Source organism: Salvelinus fontinalis, chromosome 3 (genome assembly GCF_029448725.1).
Source record: "Salvelinus fontinalis isolate EN_2023a chromosome 3, ASM2944872v1, whole genome shotgun sequence".
Lineage (NCBI taxonomy): Eukaryota > Metazoa > Chordata > Actinopteri > Salmoniformes > Salmonidae > Salvelinus > Salvelinus fontinalis.
Genome location: NC_074667.1, coordinates 35,195,213 through 35,218,454, shown reverse-complemented (window position 1 = coordinate 35,218,454; position 23,242 = coordinate 35,195,213). Strand labels below are relative to the sequence as shown.

The 23,242-nt window shown below is 39.9% G+C and overlaps 1 protein-coding gene across 2 annotated transcripts in view; it reads right to left on the bottom strand.

Moving 5' to 3' along the window:
• Positions 1 to 23,242, bottom strand: part of LOC129845905 (carboxy-terminal domain RNA polymerase II polypeptide A small phosphatase 2-like) — a 39,555-nt gene that overhangs the window by 5,298 nt on the left and 11,015 nt on the right. The window contains exons 2-5 of one of the 2 annotated variants that reach the window (XM_055913842.1): positions 8,968 to 9,119; positions 6,848 to 6,883; positions 5,398 to 5,499; positions 801 to 857 (exon numbers count right to left, since the gene is read on the bottom strand). In XM_055913842.1, the coding sequence (XP_055769817.1) occupies positions 801 to 857; positions 5,398 to 5,499; positions 6,848 to 6,883; positions 8,968 to 9,119 (347 nt within the window). The remainder of the gene's footprint in view (positions 1 to 800; positions 858 to 5,397; positions 5,500 to 6,847; positions 6,884 to 8,967; positions 9,120 to 23,242) is intronic. The other variant, XM_055913849.1, reaches the window with a different exon arrangement.

The following is a 23,242-nucleotide window of genomic DNA, read 5'->3' as shown; positions in this document are numbered from 1 at the left end:
GCTTAATGTGTTGGCTAATTGAAAAGGCAACAGTGAAAAGAAAACAGAGGCTAGTGAGCACAAGTGGATCCATATTTCATCCATTCAACAACCTGGTTTAACATTTCAGAAAATAAAAGAAAGCCAACATATAAAACAAAACTGAACAGGAAGGTTAAAAAAAAGGGTTAAACATTTACTGAATACAATGGAGGCCTGCCTCCCTGTTTGGTCTGCCTGCTTTTTCCTACTCATTCCGTCTGTGGGTCAGGGAATGCATCCAAGCGTCTGTCGGTGTGGTCGTTCCAGAGGGTGTGTTGGAAGTTGGCAGCCACCTCCTGAAACAAGTAATCGAGAAAAGGCCGTGCTGGCGGGAACCAGCCTATCCTGGATTACTTGAATCAGGCCGAAGCCAGAGAGCTTTGGCTAGTGTCCCACGGCGAGGAGGCCATTGTGGGGTGAGGGAGCCCTCGCTGACCCCTGGCTTAACTGTACTATACAGCTTTAACATTTTTACAATTGATACATATGTAGCTATGACTTCTACAATAACTACGAAGTAAATCCATCTTGATCATGGAAAAGAACACATTTATACAACAAATGTTCCATTTACACATGACTTTTGATTTCAAATTTGATTTAATGTATTAACATTAAATGTGTTCAATTTCCGAAGCAGTTGTACTTCCCTAATGGGCTGCAATAGCTAAACATAAACACAGGGAGGCTGGTTATTTGAATTTGTCTGATGGAGCACATACAGTATATACACACAATACATGTGTGTTGATCTGAATGCCATAGTCATTGTAAGTTACCTGGTGTGTTGTTCCTTCAATCTCCACAGGTACAATGAAGTCAGCATTACTGATGGGCTACAGGATCAGAAAAGGACAACCATTCACCATCCTCAGTTTTCAAATCCAATAAAACCAGTTGCAGTGACACGCAAAGACAAAAGTATACATTAACTACAAAAGTTAGATATTCTGTAATCTCCCGTGAGCAGATTCTGCGTGTAGATCGAGAGAATCTGACAGGACTGAATGGGATGCATGAGATCTGAGCAACTTCACCTTGAGTGCTTTGTGTGTGCGCCCACACGGACCGGAAGAGGGGCTATGAATGAGAGTTTCCTTTGTGAGGGTGGAGACTTCGTTTTTGTCAGAACGCTTAATTTCTAACAAGTAAAACAAAAGTTAAATTACATAGCTGACCAACTAACACAAGATTTTAATTCCGGGCTAACAGAGATGATATAGTCTGATAAAACGCATCTAAAATCATAGTCAAGTTTTAAATGAGGAAAAAAACAAACCACTCCTCCCCACCAAGAGCAGTTGAAATCATGCCCTATCAAGAGAAACATGTAAACTAGTGGGGATATGTACAACAGTGGTCTGTTTGCCAGTGACCAATGTTTTGTTGATGAATGTGTTTACAGCATCATCATCTCCTCTTTCACTCTCCCAGCCAGTGTAATGAGCTACCTGATCCAGCCAACAGCTGTCCATTACTACATATGACACACAGACTTATAGGGGGATCTACAAGTGAGACGACCACAAACAAGAGGACTAAATCAAATTATTACATTTTAGTCATTTAGCAGACACTCTTATACAGAGCAACTTAGCAGTGAGTGGAGATGCACGATATGTCAGTGAACATATCGGAATCGGTATCGGCCGATGTCTAGTTTAACGCCGATGTTAAAAAACGATGTCAAAGCTACCGTGCATACCTATATAACGTAGGTACATGACGTAATAATGCAAAGTAAAATTTTGCGCTCCACGTGCAACACAGCATTCCTAACCTAGCCCACAGAATGTCTGCTGTGTGGATTGAGCAGTCATTTGAAAGAGTAAGAACATTTCAGCGAGACAACTCAAAGGCGAAATCCATTAAAGCCAAGATAATGGATAATTCATTGCCCTTGACAATCAACCGTTCTGTCGTTGGGTGATGTTGGCTTTCGCCGCTTTCGTCGAGCACCGGTACACACCACAAAGTGTGCTATTTTTCAGATGTTGCCCTACCGGAGTTACATAGTAACAGCGTCACTGCTATTAGCTTCACGACATACATACTATGGAACGCCGTTTGGGTCTTTGCGTGTCAAAAAAGATACAGTAGCACTGTCTAAGCTGAACAAAAAAATCTACAAACAAGCAAACACCGGACACGAACGATGTGTTTACAATACCGCGTTGGTAATAAAGCATAATTTGTTCGAAAGCAACTTATAGGGTGGCTAGCTTTAGCTTGGTACCTAGCTAGCACCAATACAACCAGCCTGAAAACAATGACCAGTAGAAACTGCAGTCATTTTCATTATTCTCAGCAATGATTTAGGAAACCTTATGAGTAAGTATTAGCAAGGTTGCCACTTGTTGTTCGCCTATTGAAATTGAACTTCAGTTCATGAAAATTTTGCTAGCCAGCTACTTAACCCTGTTGCCCAAAGCTAACGTTATAAGCAGTCAGCTAGCTTCATCTGGCTAGTGAGGCTCAACCGGGCGGGTTATGTGTTGTGAAGCTAGCCACAATAAGGACAATAGTGGAATTTGCGGTTTGCCTTCAAAACAAAAGTATGTCATTGACAGTGATCAAATTAATACAAATAGTAGAATTACACCATACTTTTATTTTGAAGGCTAACCTCAAAGTCCACTGATGTGGCTAATCCTTATTGTGGCTAGCTTCACATAGATGGTCCTACCACCATTAATCAAATAAGAATCAAATAAGACACGCAAAGACCCAAACAGCGTTCCATAGAAATCCTGGTTGAGAATGACACGACTGAACAAATGACCAACGAAACAGCACATCAAGTAAGTGAAAGAAATAGGTTTTGAATATGTTTTGCTGGTAATGGGAACATACGTAAATGCCAACAAAATACATTATTGGTCAGTATGGTGTGTGTAACCTTTACTTAACTAGGCAAGTCCGTTAAAAACAAAATTATTTTTTACCGCCAATTGTAAGCCGACTCCCAATCACGGACGGATTTTTTTATTTAACCGTTATTTTAACTAGGCAAGTCAGTTAAGAACAAATTCTTATTTACAATGACGGCCTAGGAACAGTGTTTTGTTCAGGGGTAGAATGACAGATTATTACCTTGTCAGCTCGGGGTTTCGATCTAGCAACCTTCCGGATACTGGCCCAACGCTCTAACCACTAGGCCGCCAGTAAAAAAACACAATAACAAAGAACATTCCCCGCGCTCGTTTATGTAAAAACAAATTGGGATGAGGCTGGGGAAATGCATCCATAACTGTTTATGAATTTGAGTGGTTACAAGGACTTACCATGTGATACAGCCTGGAATCGAACCAGGGACTGTAGTGACGCCTCTTGCACTGAGATGCAGTGCCTAAGACCGCTGCGTCCATGTGTGTGTGTTAACTATTTAACTGTACTAGAATGCTTAAAAGGCTGCAAAAATTGTAAATATCGGTTATCAGCATTATTGTTTTGGCAAGGTAAATATTGGATACCGGTATCGGCCAAAAAAGTCATTTTGTAAAATGTCGTTTTGTACAGGCCCCCCGTGGGAATCGAACCCACAACCCTGGCATTGCAAGTGCAATGCCCTACCAACTGAGCCACGAGATTACAACCTGTTGTTGCAAACAAGTGAAGTAAGAGTTGCAGTTGAAGTTGGAAGTTTACATACACCTTAGCCAGATACATTTAAACTCAGTTTTCAAAATTCCTGACATTTAATCTTAGTAAAAATTCCCTGTCTTAGGTCAGTTAGGATCACCACTATATTTTAAGAATGTGAAATGTCAGAATAATAGTAGAGAGAATGATTTATTTCAGATTTTATTCCATTCATCACATTCCCAGTGGGTCAGAAGTTTACATACACTCAACTAGTGTTTGGTAGCATTGCCTTTAAACTGTTTAACTTGGGTCAAATGTTTCGGGTAGCCTTCCACAAGCTTCCCACAATAGGTTGGGTATATTTTGTCCCATTCCTCCTGAAGAGCTGGTGTAACTGAGTCAGGTTTGTAGGCCTCCTTGCTCACACACGTTTTTTCAGTTCTGCCCACAAATTTTCTATAGGATTGAGGTCAGGGCTTTGTGATGGCCACTCCAATACCTTTACTTTGTTGTCCTTAAGGCATTTTGTCACAACTTGGAAGTATGCTTGGGGTCATTGTCCATTTAGAAGACCCATTTGCGATCAAGCTTTAACTTCCTGACTGATGTCTTGAGATGTTGCTTCAATATATCCACATAATTTTCCTACCTCATGATGCCATCTATTTTGTGAAGTGCACCAGTCCCTCCTGCAGCAAAGCACCTCCACAACATGACTCTGCCACCCCCATGCTTCACGGTTGGAATGGTGTTCTTCGGCTTGCAAGGCTCTCCCTTTTCCCTCCAAACATAACGATGGTCATTATGGCCAAACAGTTCTATTTTTGTTTCATCAGACCAGCGGACATTTCTCCAAAAAGTACGATCTTAGTCTCATGTGCAGTTGCAAACTGTAGTCTGGCTTTTTATGGTGGTTTTGGAGCAGTGGCTTCTTCCTTGCTGAGCGGCCTTTCAGGTTATGTCGACGTAGGACTCGTTTTACTGTGTATATAGATACTTTTGTATCGGTTTCCTCCAGAATCTTCACAAGGTCCTTTGCTGTTGTTCTGGGATTGATTTGCATTTTTCGCACCAAAGTCTGTTCATCTCTAGGAGACAGAACACGTCTCCTTCATGAGCAGTATGACGGCTGCATGGTCCCATGGTGTTTATATCTGCGTACTATTGTTTGTACAGATGAACGTGGTACCTTCAGGCATTTGGAAATTGCTCCCAAGGATGAACCAGACTTGTGGAGGTCTACAATTCTTTTCTGAGGTCTTGGCTGATTTATTTTGATTTTCACATGATGTCAAGCAGAGGCACTGAGTTTGAAGGTAGGCCTTGAAATACATCCACAGGTACACCTCCAATTGACTCAAACAATGTCAATTAGCCTATCAGAAGCTTCTAAAGCCATGACATAATTTTCTGGAATTTTCCAAGCTGTTTAAAGGCACAGTCAATTTAGTGTATGTACATTTCTGACCCACTGTTATTATGATACAGTGAATTATAAGTGAAATAATCTGTCTGTAAACAATCATTGGAAAAATTACTTCTGTCATGCACAAAGTAGATGTCCTAACCGACTTGCCAAAACTATAGTTTGCTTTCAAGAAATTTGTGGAGTGGTTGAAAAACGAGTTTTAATGACTCCAACCTAAGTGTATGTAAATTTCCGACTTCAACTGTATATACTGCATGATCATCTGCCCTGGCCTGCACAGGATCAAAACAACATATCTCGGAATTCTTCATATGTGGTGAGATAATAGGTCAAGGTTTTCTTATTAAGTGTGTGTGTGTTACCTTGAAGGAGCTGTGCACCAGCGTTTCGTCCAGGTCAATGACCACACAGATCTTGCCCTCATCCTCAGGGGTTACCTCTGGCAGTAGACTGGTCTCTGGGACCTGAAAGGTGCGGGACAGGGAGAAGGGTATGGAGAGGAGTAGGACGGTAGAGGCAGGGTAGAGGTGGGGAGGTCAAAAAGGAACCACATTACCCAGCCTGCACCATTACATGTTGCACTCATCCTCCTCTCTTTTTCACATTACAGTGCACCAGCCTTGTAAGAATCGCATTGGCTATAAAAATCACATAAGTCCCAGTAAGTAAGTGGCCATTGTTGATTACAGTTTAGAAATACTTTTGTCCCACCGTTTAAAACCACTGTAAGTGGTTCATTCTTATCTCTAGGATTCTTATGTTCAGAGTGCACTGTAGTAACATGTTTGCCCACCAGATTACACTTTTCCCTGTGTCAAACCTTCTCTTGCCCAGGGACCCTCTCCCAGGCAAACCGGCATGTCAGGGACACCATCACACGTTAGCAAGATAGTTTTTCTTGTCTTATCAGGTGAATGGCAAGGAGAAGTAATTAACATTTTTAAATTAATAGATTGTGAATAGTTTTTCATTATTTTGATCTCCCCACATTATAATTGGAAGAGGAAGTGTAAACTCTAACATAGCCTATTAGCTAGAAGGGTAACTCCAAAAACATTTTCACTAAAAGCAGCTGTTTAGCTGGTAAAACAAAGGTAAGCAATGTGTTGGCAAAAATGTATGTCCAAGCCAAGAAAGCTTACCAGCTGTGTGCCGCACAGGTAGCCTATTCACGGGTGCTTTTTCAAAGCCTAGGGTAGACACTCCTGTGAGTGTAATTGGCTTCAATGAGTGTAACATGCTCAATATTAGGACTTGAGAAATAAAGTGGGCATTATTAGAAAGAAGATATTATCCTCTATTCTACTGCAGGTATGTAATTAAACATTTGTTTATTCTGTTAGCGACATTCATAAAAACATTGAAATAACAATAATAACAAATAAAAAAAACATTTTCTCAGACCCCTTGCAGTACCTGAATACCCATCACACCCCACACTTGATGACAGATTCCAGAGGGGATCCATCATCTAATAACCTGGGACTCTGGTACAATTCTATACAGGAACCACGTTCAATGTGAGTTTCAGAAAAATAACCTATGGCCCATCTACAATAAAAATAGAAAACACGTATCCTATTGCACAATGCACTGTCCTGCAAAACTGAATTAATTTCCTTATCCATCCCAAATACAATAGCATTTAACAGCTGTGTATAACATGTCTGAAGATAATGGATCAAAATAACAAAAAAACTGTCATAACAAACATTTGCCTGAGTATCATCCCCAATGTGACAGTTTAATTTAACCCCATTCAGTATAGTTCTAACTTCCACAAAAACCACAATGATATTGTGCTTTACGTACTTGAAACTGGTAGCGAAGGTTTTGAAGTAGATCAAGCTAAACAGAGAGATGAAAGACCATTAACTAGGTTCTAGAGTCAACTCCCACGCATCCATCCCAAACCCACCAACAGGGCTCAACCCAAACATCTATTCTAGGCCTATATCCATGACAGTTCTGAACTGTGCCTCGTAGAAGACAAACAAGCATTAGGCTACATATCAGCAACAAAGTATTTTATTAGCTTGAGGACAGGCCTAATACAGCCTAGCGTTGGGAGAAAAGTAGCTTAATTTCCGCAACCTAAAATATTTTACTCTTCGGTCTAAATGTGCTGCCGTCTACAAGTTGCCTGCCTATCTATTCTAAACCTAGCCATGCTCTCTCGCTGAACACTTTTAACAGAAGAACAGTGAGGTCCACACGGTCGTGTTAATCTATGTTATATAGTCAAACATAACAGACAGGTGTTTTTTTTTTTACTGACTGTTTGGTAAACAGTTGAAGCATCATCAGTCGAAGAGGGTGCTTAGCTAGCACAGGGGAGAGTTTAAGGTGTTAGCCTTAGTCTAAACAGCTCACATTTAAAAAGCCCATTGACCAGCATGTTAACTAAACCAGTGTCATCAATATATAGGGTGTCCATCCACTATGCCCAGAGTGGGTGAAAACACACGAGAGAAAATTTCACTTCCTTATGTTATAAAATACATTTAACACGACAAATATGATTATTCATGTTCTGAATCATTCAGTGGCCTATTTATCGAACATTTCATTAACAGTGTACAAAAAGTCGGATTTCGTAACCTACTACATCCAATAATAAGCACCGAGGTCCTTTTGTGGATTTTACATGTTGTGATGGTAGTCTTCAAGTTGTTTTCGTGGGTTGCAAAAATCTAAATAAGTATGGCATGGGATGAATTAAATGTAAAAGGTTTGAAAATAAAAAGCTTGCAGTAAGCTCAGTGCTCGGTTGAAAATACTACATGTCTCAAAATCGATCTCTTTTACCTCTAAATTGTTTTATATCCTGCAGATTCGAGATGAAAGATGACGAGTTTAATCATTCTCTCACAGCATCCAGCCTAGCTGACATGATGCTGTGCAATTTTCCTTACTTCTGACCACTCTTTCTCTGGCCTCCATTTGGTTGTCCATCTTACAAGGGCAAAAACTAACTTTTGAACCGATTATGATAAAGACATGAGTTTTGGACCATTGGTTTTCTTAGAGGATTATCTATACAATTAACATTTTACCCATGGTCAAAATATGTGTTTTGTTTGGACACCCTACAATATATAGTAGTTCTAATAAATAAATAAATAAATACAGGGGGAAGATCTGGGAAGCGTGGTAGTTTCAACTGTCGCATTTTAATCATTTAATTTATTTATATCTACACCATATTATCTTGGCCCAATTAAATTCTGAGGACTTAAGTGAACTGGGGATTGACTGAATTCTTGTGATGTTCATGAGCAGTCTAACATCTGAACATGGTGTGGGAACATGAGTAATTAAGCTAAGAGGAACTGTAATTCAGAATTACAGATACTAATCTGCAGGGTAATGACATGGGATGCGTCCCGAATGGCACCCTATTCCCTAAAAAGTGCCTTAATTTTGACCAAAGCCCTGTGGGCCCTGGTAAAAAGTAGTGCACTACACAGAAAACAAGGTGACATTTGGGATGTAGTTATGTTTACCCACTGACCCAAATAGAAGTGTTGTACTGTTTGGATCAGCCCAGCTCTACTTTAGTTGGTAAATTACATTGAGCCATAGTGATTCATATTAGGCCACATTAGCCATTTAATATAGTAATTACATGGTTTATCTAGAGTACTGAACAGTGTGAAAACAGACAGAATAATACTGAATCTGAGGAAATAAGAATGTAGAGCATGAAGACCAATTTATCTGTCAGGGAGAAGTTATAAAATCTCCATCTAGCCTTTATTCTCCATTTACTCCGATTTTTCTAACATGACATTTCATCAAATTTGCCACTACTTGCCATAGCCTCTTGGACAGAAGTTGGTCTACTACACTAATGCTAGGTTGTCCTATAAGCTACTCAACCAGCCCAACTTTCAGTTTGTCGGGGGGGGGGGGGGGCAGCTGTTTGTTACCTTGGCGATCGTCCCATTGTCCTCAGGAGGAAGTAAGGTATCCTGGGCAGGGGGTGGAGGCTGAGGGGCATCCTGTGCTCGGAGGCAACAGAAGAGCGCTTTGAAGATATTTCGGCTCCGAGGCTTCTTTGGGGAAGATTTGTTCACCTGGCCTAGGGAGAGAAGGAACAAAACCAATATCAACAAATGTGTAAATAAACTCACAGCAGGTGAAACCAATATGGGTATACCCACACCTGGAATATAAGTTACTGAGTGTTTTAATATGGGATAGAGAGAAGACACAAAAATCAAATCCCTTACCCCTTTACCCCTAAACAGAATTCTCCGGGACTACTTTCATTTGCAATCATGAGTCTTCCAGTCAATCTCAATCACTAACTAACACCCACAACAAGTAGACCTACACTAACTGACACCCTAATTGGCACCAAACATTTATGATGTCACCCTCTCTGATAACCATTTTAAACTAGGATAGGATATCCTAGGATAGGATAAAGCAATCCTTCTGCCCCGCCCCCCCCCCCCCCCCCCCCCTTAAAAGATTTAGATGCACTATTGTAAAGTGGCTGTTCCACTGGATGTCATAAGGTGAATGCACCAATTTGTAAGTCGCTCTGGATAAGAGCGTCTGCTAAATGACTTAAATGTAAATGTAAACTGGGTGGTTCGAGTCCTGAATCCTGATTGGCTGAAAGTCATGGTATATCATACCGTATACCATGGGTATGACAAAATATGTCTTCCATATCGCTCTCTAGAGGAGAATCATGTTGTCACTAGAATATATCCTTCAGGCCTCCCTCCCTAGTCTTTACCAGGGCTGACAGATCAGAGCAGGCAGGAAACCGATCCTGCTCTCAGTGTGGGTCTATTTCTGCATGAGCTCAGTTCACAGGGTCAGAGGGAGTCGACTCCATTTACACACTCAGGCATCTGGGAGGCACGAGAGGAGGAAGTATAAAAAGTCACTGACTGACAGTCACAAAAAGCACCCTATTCCCTATGTAGTGGACTACGAGCCTTGGTCAAAAGTAGGGTCAGGACGCTACCAGTATCTCAACACTCGTTAATATCGTGGCAAGAAAACAAAACACGGAGCACATTTAACTTTAGGAAAACAGCACTAATGTTGGAAAGAAACATGTTGTAGGGTTGAATATTTTCCAGTTATTTTACAAAATGTTCCATCCCGAGAATAAATCACTTTACTCCTGGGTAACCCAGTATTTCCGATCAAAACCAGAAATGTCATTCTAAAGCATATAAATATGTCTGGACTTGATTACAAATGTTGTAGGAATGAAAATTCAAGTCTGATGCACACTGAACCATACAGTAAAGATATTTTACGAGCTTAAGACATTTTATGAGCCCGAGCCCAAAAGGATTGTGCTGTTATTCAGCACATGGGTAGCACATGACACACTACAGAAAAACAGAAAAGCCCATAGATAAATGGAACAAGCTCAAGTAGGCTAATCTTTTTGAGTGTGGACTGTATTAGGCCTACTGTACTGTATTAAAGTAGAATTGCGCAACTCGATCAAATCATGAAGATGGAAGAGAACATGCAATACTGGTGCAGGACATGCGTCCTACAACGTTACAATTATAAGCTAGTTAATTTGATTTTAATTTAGAAATGTACAGTTTTATATTTAGTAGGCTGGCGCATATATATATATATTATAATATTTCCCCTAATGATGTGCGTATTACTCTCACTCTTGTTGCTTCAGCCTTCCTCACTTTCAACAGTTACAGTGCATTCGGGAAGTATTCAGACTCGTTGACTTTTTCCACTTTTTCCTTTGTTACGTTACAGCGTTATTCTAAAATTGATTAAAAAATAAATACATCTACACACAATACCCCATAAAAACAAAGCGAAAACAAGTTCAGAACTTTTTGCAAATATATTCAAAAACATAAATATCTTATTTAGATAAGTATTCAGACCCTTTACTATGGGAGTTGAAATTGAGCTCAGGTACATCCTGTTTCCATTGATCATCCTTGAGATGTTTCTACAACTTGATTGCTGCTCGCCAGATTACAGTGGAAAAGGGGACGTTTGCAAATGTATGGAAGCATGCTAAACTGGGTCCTATCCCGAAATACAGCAAAGAACCCATTACTCCTGCCAATAGTCGACCAATTAGTCTACTCCCTTCATTCAGTAAGATATTGGAGGGTATTGTGAGTAGACAAATATGGGAGTACATGGAAAAGAATGATCTGATTACAGTCAATCAGCAAGCTTATCGCAAAACCCATTCCACTACTACTGCATTGGTTGACATGACTGACCAGTGGCTCAATGCTATGGATAATGGCAGGTTTGTGGGTGTATTATTTTTAGATTTTAGAGTAGCATTTGATTTAGTGGATTATTAAATAATTTACAAAATTATTGCATTATATTTTTAAGAAGGTAGCATTGAATTGGGTACAGTCATATCTAACTGATAGGAAACAGTCCACCGATATCAATGGTTATTTTTCTTCCCCTCATGCTTTAAATTGTGGAATACCGCAGGGCAGCTGCCTTGGGCCACTTCTTTACTTAATATATACCAATGACCTTCCTTATGTCTTATCTGAAACTCAAGCTACTATATTTTCAGATGAAACTACAATTTATACAGTAAGACAATCAGTTCAACAGGTACAGCGATCTCTACAAGTAGATCTGAGAAATATCAGGGAGTGGTTTTGCTGTTACAAACTAGTTTTGAACACCAAGAAAACCAAGGTTATATTCGTCTGTTCCACCAGGAAAAGGCCAACACAGCATGGGATTAAATAAAATATGGGGGAGTACAAATTGAGGAAGTGGCAGAAACCAAACTACTAGGAGTGCAGCTAGACAACTGCTTATCAAGGTGGTCTCAAATAACTCAAAAATAAAAATAAATAAATGCATGCATGATCAGAAGGATAGCTAAATATTTACAGAGAAAGATTCTTAAGCAAATAACCCAAGCATTAATTGAGAGTCATGTGAACTACTGTTCTGTGGTCTGGGGAAATGCATCAGCAAGTGAAATTAGGAGGCTGCAGATTGCACAGAACAAAGCAGCAAGGATGGTTTCAGGTGGAGATATGGATCTTCTGTTGTAGTCATGTTTAATGCTCTTGGTTGGTCATCAATCAACAAGATAATTGAAAAAACAGCCAAACTCTATTCACAACAGTATTCAGTTGGTAAGAGACATACATTCAGTAAATACTAAGAATAGATTGTCCACCATCAATGTGTTATCCAGACAGAGAAGAGAAATAGGCAAAATAACATTTCGATTTAGAGCAATAAAGAAATTTAATAATTTATCTGAGCAAACCAGAAACCTTCCAATATATAAATTCAAACAATACTTTAAAACCATTTAAATATAACACATAGGAAAGTTATGCTGGACTACGGTAGACGAATAATCAATCTATCTTTTAGACAGAGTATTTATCTGGTCAATATGTCAGAGTATTTTGACTGTAACAGTGTGTTATATGTGAAAATGTCATTGTATATACATTGTATTTGAATGATTAATTAAGGACTCTTGGAAAATTAGTCCAAATGAGGACTAAAAGAGATTCTAATAAAATAAAATAAAATCACCTGTGGTAAATTCAATTGATTGGACATGATTTGGAAAGGCACACACACACCTGTCTATATAAAGGTCCCACACTTGACAGTGCATGTTAGAGCAAAAACCAGTGATCTGAACAAATTAACCTGTTGGGGATGGGGGCGCTGTTTAGACTACTTATGCTAATTTGGCTAATTTTTTAAACGGCTTCCCACAAAATCCTTGATCGTACAATATGCATATTATTATTATTATTGGATAGAAAACAGTCTATAGTTTCTATAGGAGTTGAAATTTTGTCTCTAAGTGGAACAGAGCCCATTCTACAGCAATTTCCCTGACATGGAGTCAGATTTGAGAAATGTTGGCCACTGTTCTGAAGTCATTTAAAAGGGCACTGTCGTTGCTATGACTATACGGACACTTCTTACGTCTTCCCCTGGATGCCTTTACGTGATGACGATTCCAACGGGGTCGATTGCGCGTTCACAGGCCCTACAAATGAAAAAACCCTGAAGCTAGTCATTCTTTGGGAGCTGCGTCATGAGCCAAGAGGACACCGGCGCGCACTTGTTCCAAGCGTTAGTTTAGCCTGTTATATTTCTCCGGTCATCTTTTCACTCGTTATAGGAGTTAAAAACATCATAAGGTAGTTAATTTAAAGCGTTTTATAGCAATTTATATCCGTTTAGTGCGATTTTGGGACATTTATTTTTGCAACGATGTGAAAAGTTGGGCACGCTTTTCAGTTCATCCCGAACGCAGTTGGCATTTCCACATGGCAAGAGGACAGCTTTCCACCAAAAGACGATTTCTCCCAAGAAAGGATCCTTTGCCCAAGATACTGATGGAAGAACAGCTCAAGGTAGGACATTTTTATTATGATAAATCGTGTTTCTGTCGAAACATTTTAGTGGCTTAGGACGCCATGTTTTTTGACGTAGCTTCGCTTGGCGCAAACTGTATTGAAAAGTAAGGATAAATTAAAAAATGTAATAACGCAATTGTATTAAGAATTAAATTGTCTATCAATCCCTGTCCACCCTGTATTTTTTAGTCACGTTTATGAGTATTTATGTATAAGAGTAGATCACTGTCTAAGTGGCGCAAGGACATTTTCTGACCAACTGAGCTACATTTCACATTGTCTAACCATGATTTTGGGGGCTAAATATAAACATTTTCGATCAAACTGTATATGCATGTTGTAATGTGATGTTACAGGAGTGTCATCGGAAGAATTCTGAGAAGGTTAGTGAAAAAATTAATATCTTTTGGCGATGTTGACTTTTATCGCTCACTTTGGCTAGAATCAATGCTGGGCTGCTAATTGCTATGTGCTAAGCTAATATAACGATTTATTGTGTTTTCGCTGTAAGACACTTAGAAAATCTGAAATATTGTCTGTATTCACAGGATCTGTGTCTTTCGATTCGTGTATGCTGTGTATTTTTACGAAATGTTTGATGATTAGTAGTTAGGTAAACACGTTGCTCATTGTAATTATTCTAGTCCATTTGTGATGGTGGGTGCAATTGTAAACTATGAAGTCTACCTGAAATATGCACTTTTTTCTAACAAAACCTATCCCATACCATAAATATGTTATCAGACTGTCATCTAATGAGTTTTTTTGTTGGTTAGGGGCTATAAATATCTTAGTTTAGCCGAATTGGTGATGGCTACTGGTGTTGGTGGACAAATAAAAGATGGTGGATTATGCTAATGTGTTTTTAGGTAATAGATGTACATCTTTACATATTGTGTCTTCCCTGTAAAACAATTTAAAAATCGGAAATGTTGACTGGATTCACAAGATCTGTGTCTTTCATTAGCTGTATTGGACTTTAATGTGTGAAAGTTAAATATTTTAAAAAAATATTTTTTTTGAATTTCGCGGCACTGGTTTTTCAGTGGGGGGGGGGGGGGGGGGGGGGGGTGTGCCGCTAGCGCCACGCTGATCCTAGACAGGTTAAGGGAATTGTTCAAACACTGGCGCATTTTAAGATCCGATGACAGTATCGGTAATGTGTTTTTGGGCCCTCCTCCCTTGATCGTATTCTCACGGGGCAGAATTCTCAGAGATCAATTGGTAAACTCTGATTTACCTCCCCAAAATATCCCTGCACAACATCTATTTGTGCCTCTACTGGATGGAAACTATAAGTGTAATGGCTGCACTCAATGCAATGGCACTTACAAACGTAGATCCTTCAAAATACCCCTAAACAGGGAAACTGATCCCAATCAAAGGTGTTATCACGTGCTTCACTAAGGCAGTTATTTACCTTATAACTTCTCCTTGTGGTAAAAATTGTGGGTAAAAGAAAGCGCAAAATAAAAGCACGAATCTTGGAGCATCGTAGCACCCTTAGGTGCAAAAACTCGACTTACCCAGTTGCGGCTGACAATTTGGGAGTGAACCTATCAATTTTGTCCCTAAGTTATATCGGCATCAAACAACTCATCCTCCCCTAGGAGAGGGGCTGACCTGAACAATTTATTGTTAAAACGAGAGGCTGCCTGGATCTTTAATTTAAAGACCCTTGCTCCCTTCGGTCTCAACGTAGACTTTGATTTGAACATTCTTGTGGTTTTGCTATTCATTGTAAATGTTTGTAGGCCTATGTAGCCAAATTGTATCTATGATTGTGTGCTATTATTCATGATTTTTTGTGTGTTCTTTTTATATTTGAGCATGAAGCAATATTCAGGCCACACCCAGCAATGATTAGACACCTGTGTGTGTCCTTTGACACTATATAAACTAATGACTCGCAGTTTGTCATTGTACCCTGCTGAAGACCACTTGTCTGTCGAAACGTTGGATATTAGGTTATTCAATTATTGCATCTGACCTAGAGTGTGCGGCTCTCCTTTTCTTTTTAAAGAGCAAAGACCAAGACATGAGGTCGAAGGAATTGTCTGTAGAGGTCCGAGACAAGATTGTGTTGAGGCACAGATCTGGGGAAGGGTACCTAAATTCTGTAGCATTGAAGGTCCCCAAGAAGTTTGGAACCATCAAGACTCTTCCTAGAGCTGGCCGCCTGGCCAAACTGAGCAATCGGGAAAGAAGGGCATTGGTCAGGGAGGTGACCAAGAACCCAATGCTCACTCTGACAGAGCTCCAGAGTTCCTCTGTGGAGATGGGAGAACCTTCTAGAAGGACAGCCCTCTCTGCAGCACTCCACCAATCAGGCCTTTACGGTAGAGTGGCCAGATAGAAGCCACTCCTCAGTAAAAGGCACGACAGCCCACTTGGATTTTGCCAAAGGGCACCTAAAGGACTCTCAGACCATAATAAACAAGATTCTCTGGTCTGAACCAGGTTTGAATTCTTTGGCCTGAATGCCAAGCATCACGTCTAGAGGTCATTAGGGACGATTTCAAGTCTTCATAACAATCGGAAATCGATTTTTTTTTGTTTTTGTTTTTTACACCTTTATTTAATCTATATTTAACTAGGCAAGTCAGTTAAGAACACATTCTTATTTACAATGACGTTCAAGGAACGGTGGGTTAACTGCCTCGTTGAGGGGCAGAACAACAGATTTTTACCTTGTCAGCTCGGGGGATTCAATCTTGCAACCTTACAGTTAACTAGTCCAACGCTCTAACCACCTGATAACATTGCACTCCACGAGGAGCCTGCCTGTTACGCAAATGCAGTAGAAGCCAAGGTAAGTTGCTAGCTAGCATTAAACTTATCTTATAAAAAACAATCAATCAATCATAATCACTAGGTAACTACACATGGTTGATGATATTACTAGTTTATCTAGCGTGTCCTGCGTTGCATATAATCGATACGGTGCGTATCGTTGCTGCAATGTGTACCTAGCCATAAACATCATTGCCTTTCTTAAAATCAATACACAGAAGTATATATTTTTAAACCTGCATATTTAGCTAAAAGAAATCCAGGTTAGCAGGCAATATTAACCAGGTGAAATTGTGTCACTTCTCTTGCGTTCATTGCACGCAGAGTCAGTGTATATGCAACAGTTTGGGCCGCATCATTTTCCAGAATTGTACGTAATTATGACATAACATTGAAAGTTGTGCAATGTAACAGGAATATGTAGACTTATGGATGCCACCCGTTAGATAAAATACGGAACGGTTCCGTATTTCACTGAAAGAATAAACGTCTTGTTTTCGAGATGATAGTTTCCGGATTCAACCATATTAACTCTAGGATAGGGGGCAGCATTTTCACTTTGGATGAATAGCGTTCCTAGTGTGAACTGCCTCCTGCTCTGTCACAGATGCTAATATATGCATATTATTATTACTATTGGATATAAAACACTGAAGTTTCTAAAACTGTTTGAATGATGTCTGTGAGTATAACAGAACTCATAATACAAACAGGAAGTGAGAACTCTGAGGCTGGTTGATTTTCAACTCATCGCCTATTCAAATCCCAGTAAGATATGGATCTGTTTGCACTTCCTACGCCTTCCACTAGATGTCAACAGTCTGTAGAACATTGAATGAAGCCTCTACTGTGATGTGGGGCCGGATGGGAGGTGTTTGAGTCAGTGGTCTGGCAGAGTGCCAGTTCCTGGTCACGCGCATTCCACATGATGTCGACTTGCGTTCCATTACTTCTATAGACACAAAGGAATTCTCCGGTTGGATCGTTATTGAATATTTATGATAACAACATCCTAAAGATTGATTCTCTACTTAGTTTGACAAGTTTATTCGACCTGTAATATAACTTTTTGAAGTTTTCGTCCGATGTTCGCCTGGATCTGCGCGAGCGTTTGGATATGTGTACTATACGTGCTAACAGAAGTAGCTACTCGGACATAAATAATGGACATTATTGAACAAAACAACAATTTATTGTGGAACTAGGATTCCTGGGAGTGCATTCTGATGAAGATCAAAGGTAAGGGAATATTTGATGTAATTTCGTATTTCTGTTGACTCCAACATGGCGGAGAAATGTTGTTTATATCTGAGCGCCGTCTCAGCTTATTGCATGGTTTGCTTTTTCCGTAAAGTTTTTTAAAAATCTGACACAGAGGTTGCATTAAGAATGGTGTTCATAGAAATGATGTATTATAATTATCCCAGGAAAAGGGAGTGAGTTTGTTAAACTAGGCAAGTCAGTTGAGAACAAATTCTTATTTACAATGACGGCCTAGGAACAGTGGGTTAACTGCCTTGTTCAGGTGCAGACCGACAGAATTTGTCCTTGTCAGCTCAGGGATTCGATCTAGCAACCTTTCGGTCAAGCAACCAACGCTCTAACCACTAGGATACCTGCCGCCCCAGGAAAATCTCAGTAACTCGGTTCCCTCTATTCAACCCTATTATGTTGTATTTATTTTCCAAGCTATAGCACACACATATTTAGATACAGCAGGTTTTTAAAGGACCAGAGTTTGGTCTGCTTCATGTTTTCAGTTTTACCATGGAAGAAAATATTGCGATACTGGTGTCGTCTTAGCCCTAGTCAAAAGTAGTGCACTACATAGGGAATAGGGGGCCGTTTGGGACACATTTGCTGACTCAAGAGAAGGCTACAACCAACAAGCGCTGACAAACATTTAATGACAGTAAATGTCTATTATCAGACAAATGCCAGCATTGCTATTAATAGTGATTCGGCACCAAAAACATTTTAGCAACAAAAATAACAGGCTAGAATTGAAGAGTCTGTTGGAGTACGCCACCTCTCTGGTACTCTTTGAAAAAATATTTTGGTTATTGAACTGCAGTAAGTGAAGTGGATTTACACCAGGTAATGGAATTGCAGTAATGGAATTTCATCATGGGTCCCTGATCTGAACTACACAGAAATGCATAATTATGGATATGAATGTCATTCTCTTCATGGTGATGTATCCTAAATAGGTACACAAAAAGGTATAAATATGCAATATCTCCTTTGCATATTTGGATATTATTCTACACAATGGCTATTATTTTAATGAACTCCGCCCCCAAACTGAACTCCACTGTACTATGTCCCTTATTTCCTTCATACATGTACATATCTACCTCAGATTAGTTCAATAAAAGGTAAAATAAATAAAATAAAGTACCCCTGCACATCGGCTCAGTACTGGTACCCCATGTATATAGCCAAGTTATTAAAATTGGTGTATTTATTCTTCATGTTATTCTATTTCTATTATTTCCCCTTTTTCTCTCGGCATTGATGCATTTCACTGTTAGTCTACAGCTGTTATGAAACATGTGACAATTAAAAATGTGATTTACTCTAGTTTTCTTTACTGTCCAAACTTGTGAATACAACTGTGGTTTATGACTACTATGATTTCCCAATGTAGCCAATTCAATTGCATAAATCCATGTACAATTTTCCAGAATTTACATAACCGATTTGGTAACAGATTTGAATTTTAATTACTCAATGATTCATGAAGAAAATTGATAACTGTAAACAACCTACAAGTAATCGATAGGTCTGCCTTTACTTGTTAATTCCGTGAACTATCGTTCCTCATGAAGGAGAAAATTTTGAAAAGATCTTAAAGATATGGGTTTTTGGTAACAGAATTTCAAGGCACAGGACAATGTTTCTAAAACTTGCATATAAATTTTGATATTAGTTGGCTGTGTTTTGATGCATTTCTAATAATGTTTTAAGACTTATTCTGGTAGATGTTTTCTAAGATCCCCTTTCCATCTTTTTGACCAGAAATCAAAGCCTTTGATTTTAACTTTTTTATGATGCAAAATGTTTGAAAAATGTATGCCTTCAATTTCTCAAAAATATAGACTTAATGTTGGTGCTCATGAGTCTATTTAAATGTAAATGACCTTACTCAACATCCTCCATCCTGGATAAGGTGAACACACACACTTTGATGTAAATGTGAAGGGGTGCAAGAGTAGGCCTCTCAATTAACAGAACTAAATGCTTACAGGGCTCTTCATCGCGACCATGTTACTCGCATTTGCGGCAAAATACGTAGCCGTGCAAACTATTATATATTTTAAGCACAAAAACAAAACTGATAATTGTTGCAATGATTACTTCACTGTACTGCAGCCCCTGAATGCCATGGAGAATACACTGACCACAAATTCCTGACAGTCATCTTGCACCACTACTACTACAAAAAAAAAAAAGGTTTGTTAGCTCAAATGTTTATCATTGCGCTCCAACATTTCTTTGAGCGCTCCTATTTTTTTCAACTTCGGCGCTCACGTGGTCCTTGAAAAAAGTACGTAACCTTAACATGACACAGGCCATTTTTTGTCGATACTTTTGCCATCCTTTATTGTAAGTATTTCCTGTTCCCTCTGCCCTGTTCAGGTTAACCCCTTGAGGTTGGGTTGCCGTACCAAGCCGTGATGCAGCCAGTCAAGATGCTCTCAATGGTGCAGCTGTAGAACTGTGAGGATCTGAGGGCCCATGGGGGGGGGGGGCTGTCATAACATTTTGGGTGTGTGTGGACCATGTTAAAGGTCACACACACAGTCATACTATTTCCCAAGTAAAAATAGCCTTAAACATCACCCACTACATTTTTTTACACTATTATAATGCTCTGAATTTAAAATAGAAATGTGACCTCTCATCTCCAACTATCAGGAAGCCTGAAAGAACAAGCTGAGTGGGTGGGGAGCTTATATTCATGAGCTTGCCCTTGAGGTCATTGCCAGGTAACAAGGTAAACAATGGGGCACATGTCATTCCAAGCCTATATAGTATGTCTCAAACCATTCTCTGAGCAAAATGCTCACATGGTCAACAGAGTTGATCATGGACTGTTGGATATCAGACAAACAGGAATTACACTTCTATTGCTTTGTAACCAATAACAGAATAGTTCACTGATACATTTCACAAGAATTATGAAAGCCTGAGTAACAAGGGAATGTACATGAAAACAGGATACAATAAATGTACTAGACAAATTATCGTGCATCTGCATTAGCATAAGTGACAATATGTTCAGAATTGTACACATTGATCAGACGATTATTTGATCATTTACAACTCGCCAGCATAGCCAAAACATTAATCAACATGAACACTCATTAGAAATAAAGTTGAGAAATAATGGTGAGATTTCACTTTTTTTTTTATCTTAGAGCCATAAGCCTAATATAGGCACCTGGCTGCCCTACAGTGTGCAGCACACATTGATTTGTACAATTTGTAGCACTCATCTCCCATTCAATGAAAAAAATACTAAGTAACAAAATGTGATATATGATGTAAAAGTGAATTACAACCAACTACAAATATTGATGGGGAGGGGAGCGGGAGAGGACTCATGTACCCTGCTTCCATCATCCACTTGACTTCAGTCACTCAAGACTGTAGCGGAAGGAAAATGCAGCTATGGCCTCCTTATCAGGCCTCTCACACTGAGCAGACAGGGGTCCTGGGATGGACACTGGATCAAGGATGACCTCGTTGAAGAGGCGATTCAGGAGCCGGTTTATGTAGCCTGTAACGTTTTTGAAAAGGAATTAAGAATATATAAATATATGGACGAGGAATGTCAGAGTGGCAAAGACTACAATACAGTATATACACATATGAGATGAGTAATCCAAGACATGTAAACATTAAAGTGGCCAATGATTTCAAGTCTGTAGGTAGGCAGCAGTCTGATGGCCTTGATTGAAAAACAGCTTCTGTCTCTCGGTCCCTGCTTTGATGCACCTGTACTGACCTCACCTTCCGGATGATAGAGGGGTGAACAGGCCTTGGCTCAGGTGGTTGTTGTACTTGATCTTTTTGGCCTTCCTGTGACATCGGGTGCTGTTGGTGTCCTGGAGGGCAGGTAGTTTGCCCTCGGTGATGCGTTGTGCAGACCGCACCACTCTGGTGAGCCTTGCGGTTAAGGGCAGTGCAGTTGCCGTACCAGGCGGTGATACAGCCCGACAGGAGGCTCTCAATTGTGCATTTGTAAATGAGTGTGAGGGTTTTAGGTGACAAGCCACATTTCTTCAGCCTCCTGAGCTTGAGGCGCTATTGTACCTTCTTCACCACACTGAGTGGGTGTACAATTTCAGTTTGTCCGTGATGTGTACGCCGAGGAACTAAACTTTCCACCTTCTCCACTGCTGTCCCGTCGATGTGGATAGGGGGGTGCTCATCTCCTTTATTTTGTTGACGTTGCGAGAGAGGTTATTTTCCTGACACCATACTCCCAGAGCACTCCTCTTCCCTATTGGCCGTCTCGTCATTGTTGGTAATCAAGCCTACTACTGTTGTGCCATCTGCAAACTTTATGATTGAGTTGGAGGCGTGCATAACCACGCAGTCATGGGTGAACAGGGACTACAGGAGGGGGCTGAGCTCGCACCCTTGTGGGGTCCTACCTTTACCACCTGGGGGGGGGGGGGGGGGGCGTAAGGAAGTCCAGGACCCAATTGCACAGGGCAGGGTTCAGACCCAGTGCCTCGAGCTTAATGAGCTTGGAGGGTACTATGGTGTTGAATGCTAAGCTATAGTCAATGAACAGCATTCTTACATAGGTATTCCTCTTGTCCAGATGGGATAGGGCAATGTGCAGTGTGATGGTGATAGCATCGTCAGTGGACCTATTGGGGCAGTAAGCAAATTGGAGTGGATCTAGGGTAATGGCAATAGATGAAGTTATAGCCTATTATAATTATATTTACACTAATCTTACATTACCATGGGTTGAAGAACTGAATGAGGCAATTTTCTGAATGAAACCACTTTAGTTTGTGCATAAAGGCTCTCCAACCTGTTCATGATTAATAAATACTTCCGAAAACTAAATAATCTACAAGATAAGAGTATTTTTTAAATCTACCAATTGGTGCTGGAACAGAGACGAATATGTAGATATTTCGATGGATTTCTTTTGTTGATCCCTAATATTCTGAACCCGTTCTTGCGATATAGTCTAGTAAATCTGTCGACAAATTTAAAATAAAAAAAAATACTCCGTATTTAAAGGGATGTCTTAACCTGTTGGGGATGGGGGCGCTGTTTAGACTATTTATGCTAATGTGGCTAATTTTTTAAACGGCTTCCCACAAAATCCTTGATCGTACAATATGCATATTATTATTATTATTGGATAGAAAACAGTCTATAGTTTCTATAGGAGTTGAAATTTTGTCTCTAAGTGGAACAGAGCCCATTCTACAGCAATTTCCCTGACATGGAGTCAGATTTGAGAAACGTTGGCCACTTTTCTGAAGTCATTTAAACGGGCACTGTCGTTGCTATGACTATACGGACACTTCTTACGTCTTCCCCTGGATGCCTTTACGTGATGACGATTCCAACGGGCTCGATTGCTCGTTCACAGGCCCTACAAATGAAAAAAACCTTTAGCTAGCAAGTCTTTTCTTGCTGCGTAACGCGCGTGGAAGACACCGACCCTCTCCTGTTCCAAGCATTAGTTTAGCCTGTTATATTTCTCCGGTCATCTTTTCACTCGTTATAGGAGTTACAAACATCACAAAGTAGTTAATTTAAAGCGTTTTATAGCAATTTATATCCGTTTAGTGCGATTTTGGGACATTTATTTTTGCAACGATGTGAAAAGTTGGTCACGCTTTTCAGTTCATCCCGAACGTAGTTGACATTTCCACATGGCAAGAGGACAGCTTTCCACCAAAAGACGATTTCTCCCAAGAAAGGATCCTTTGCCCAAGATACTGATGGAAGAACAGCTCAAGGTAGGACA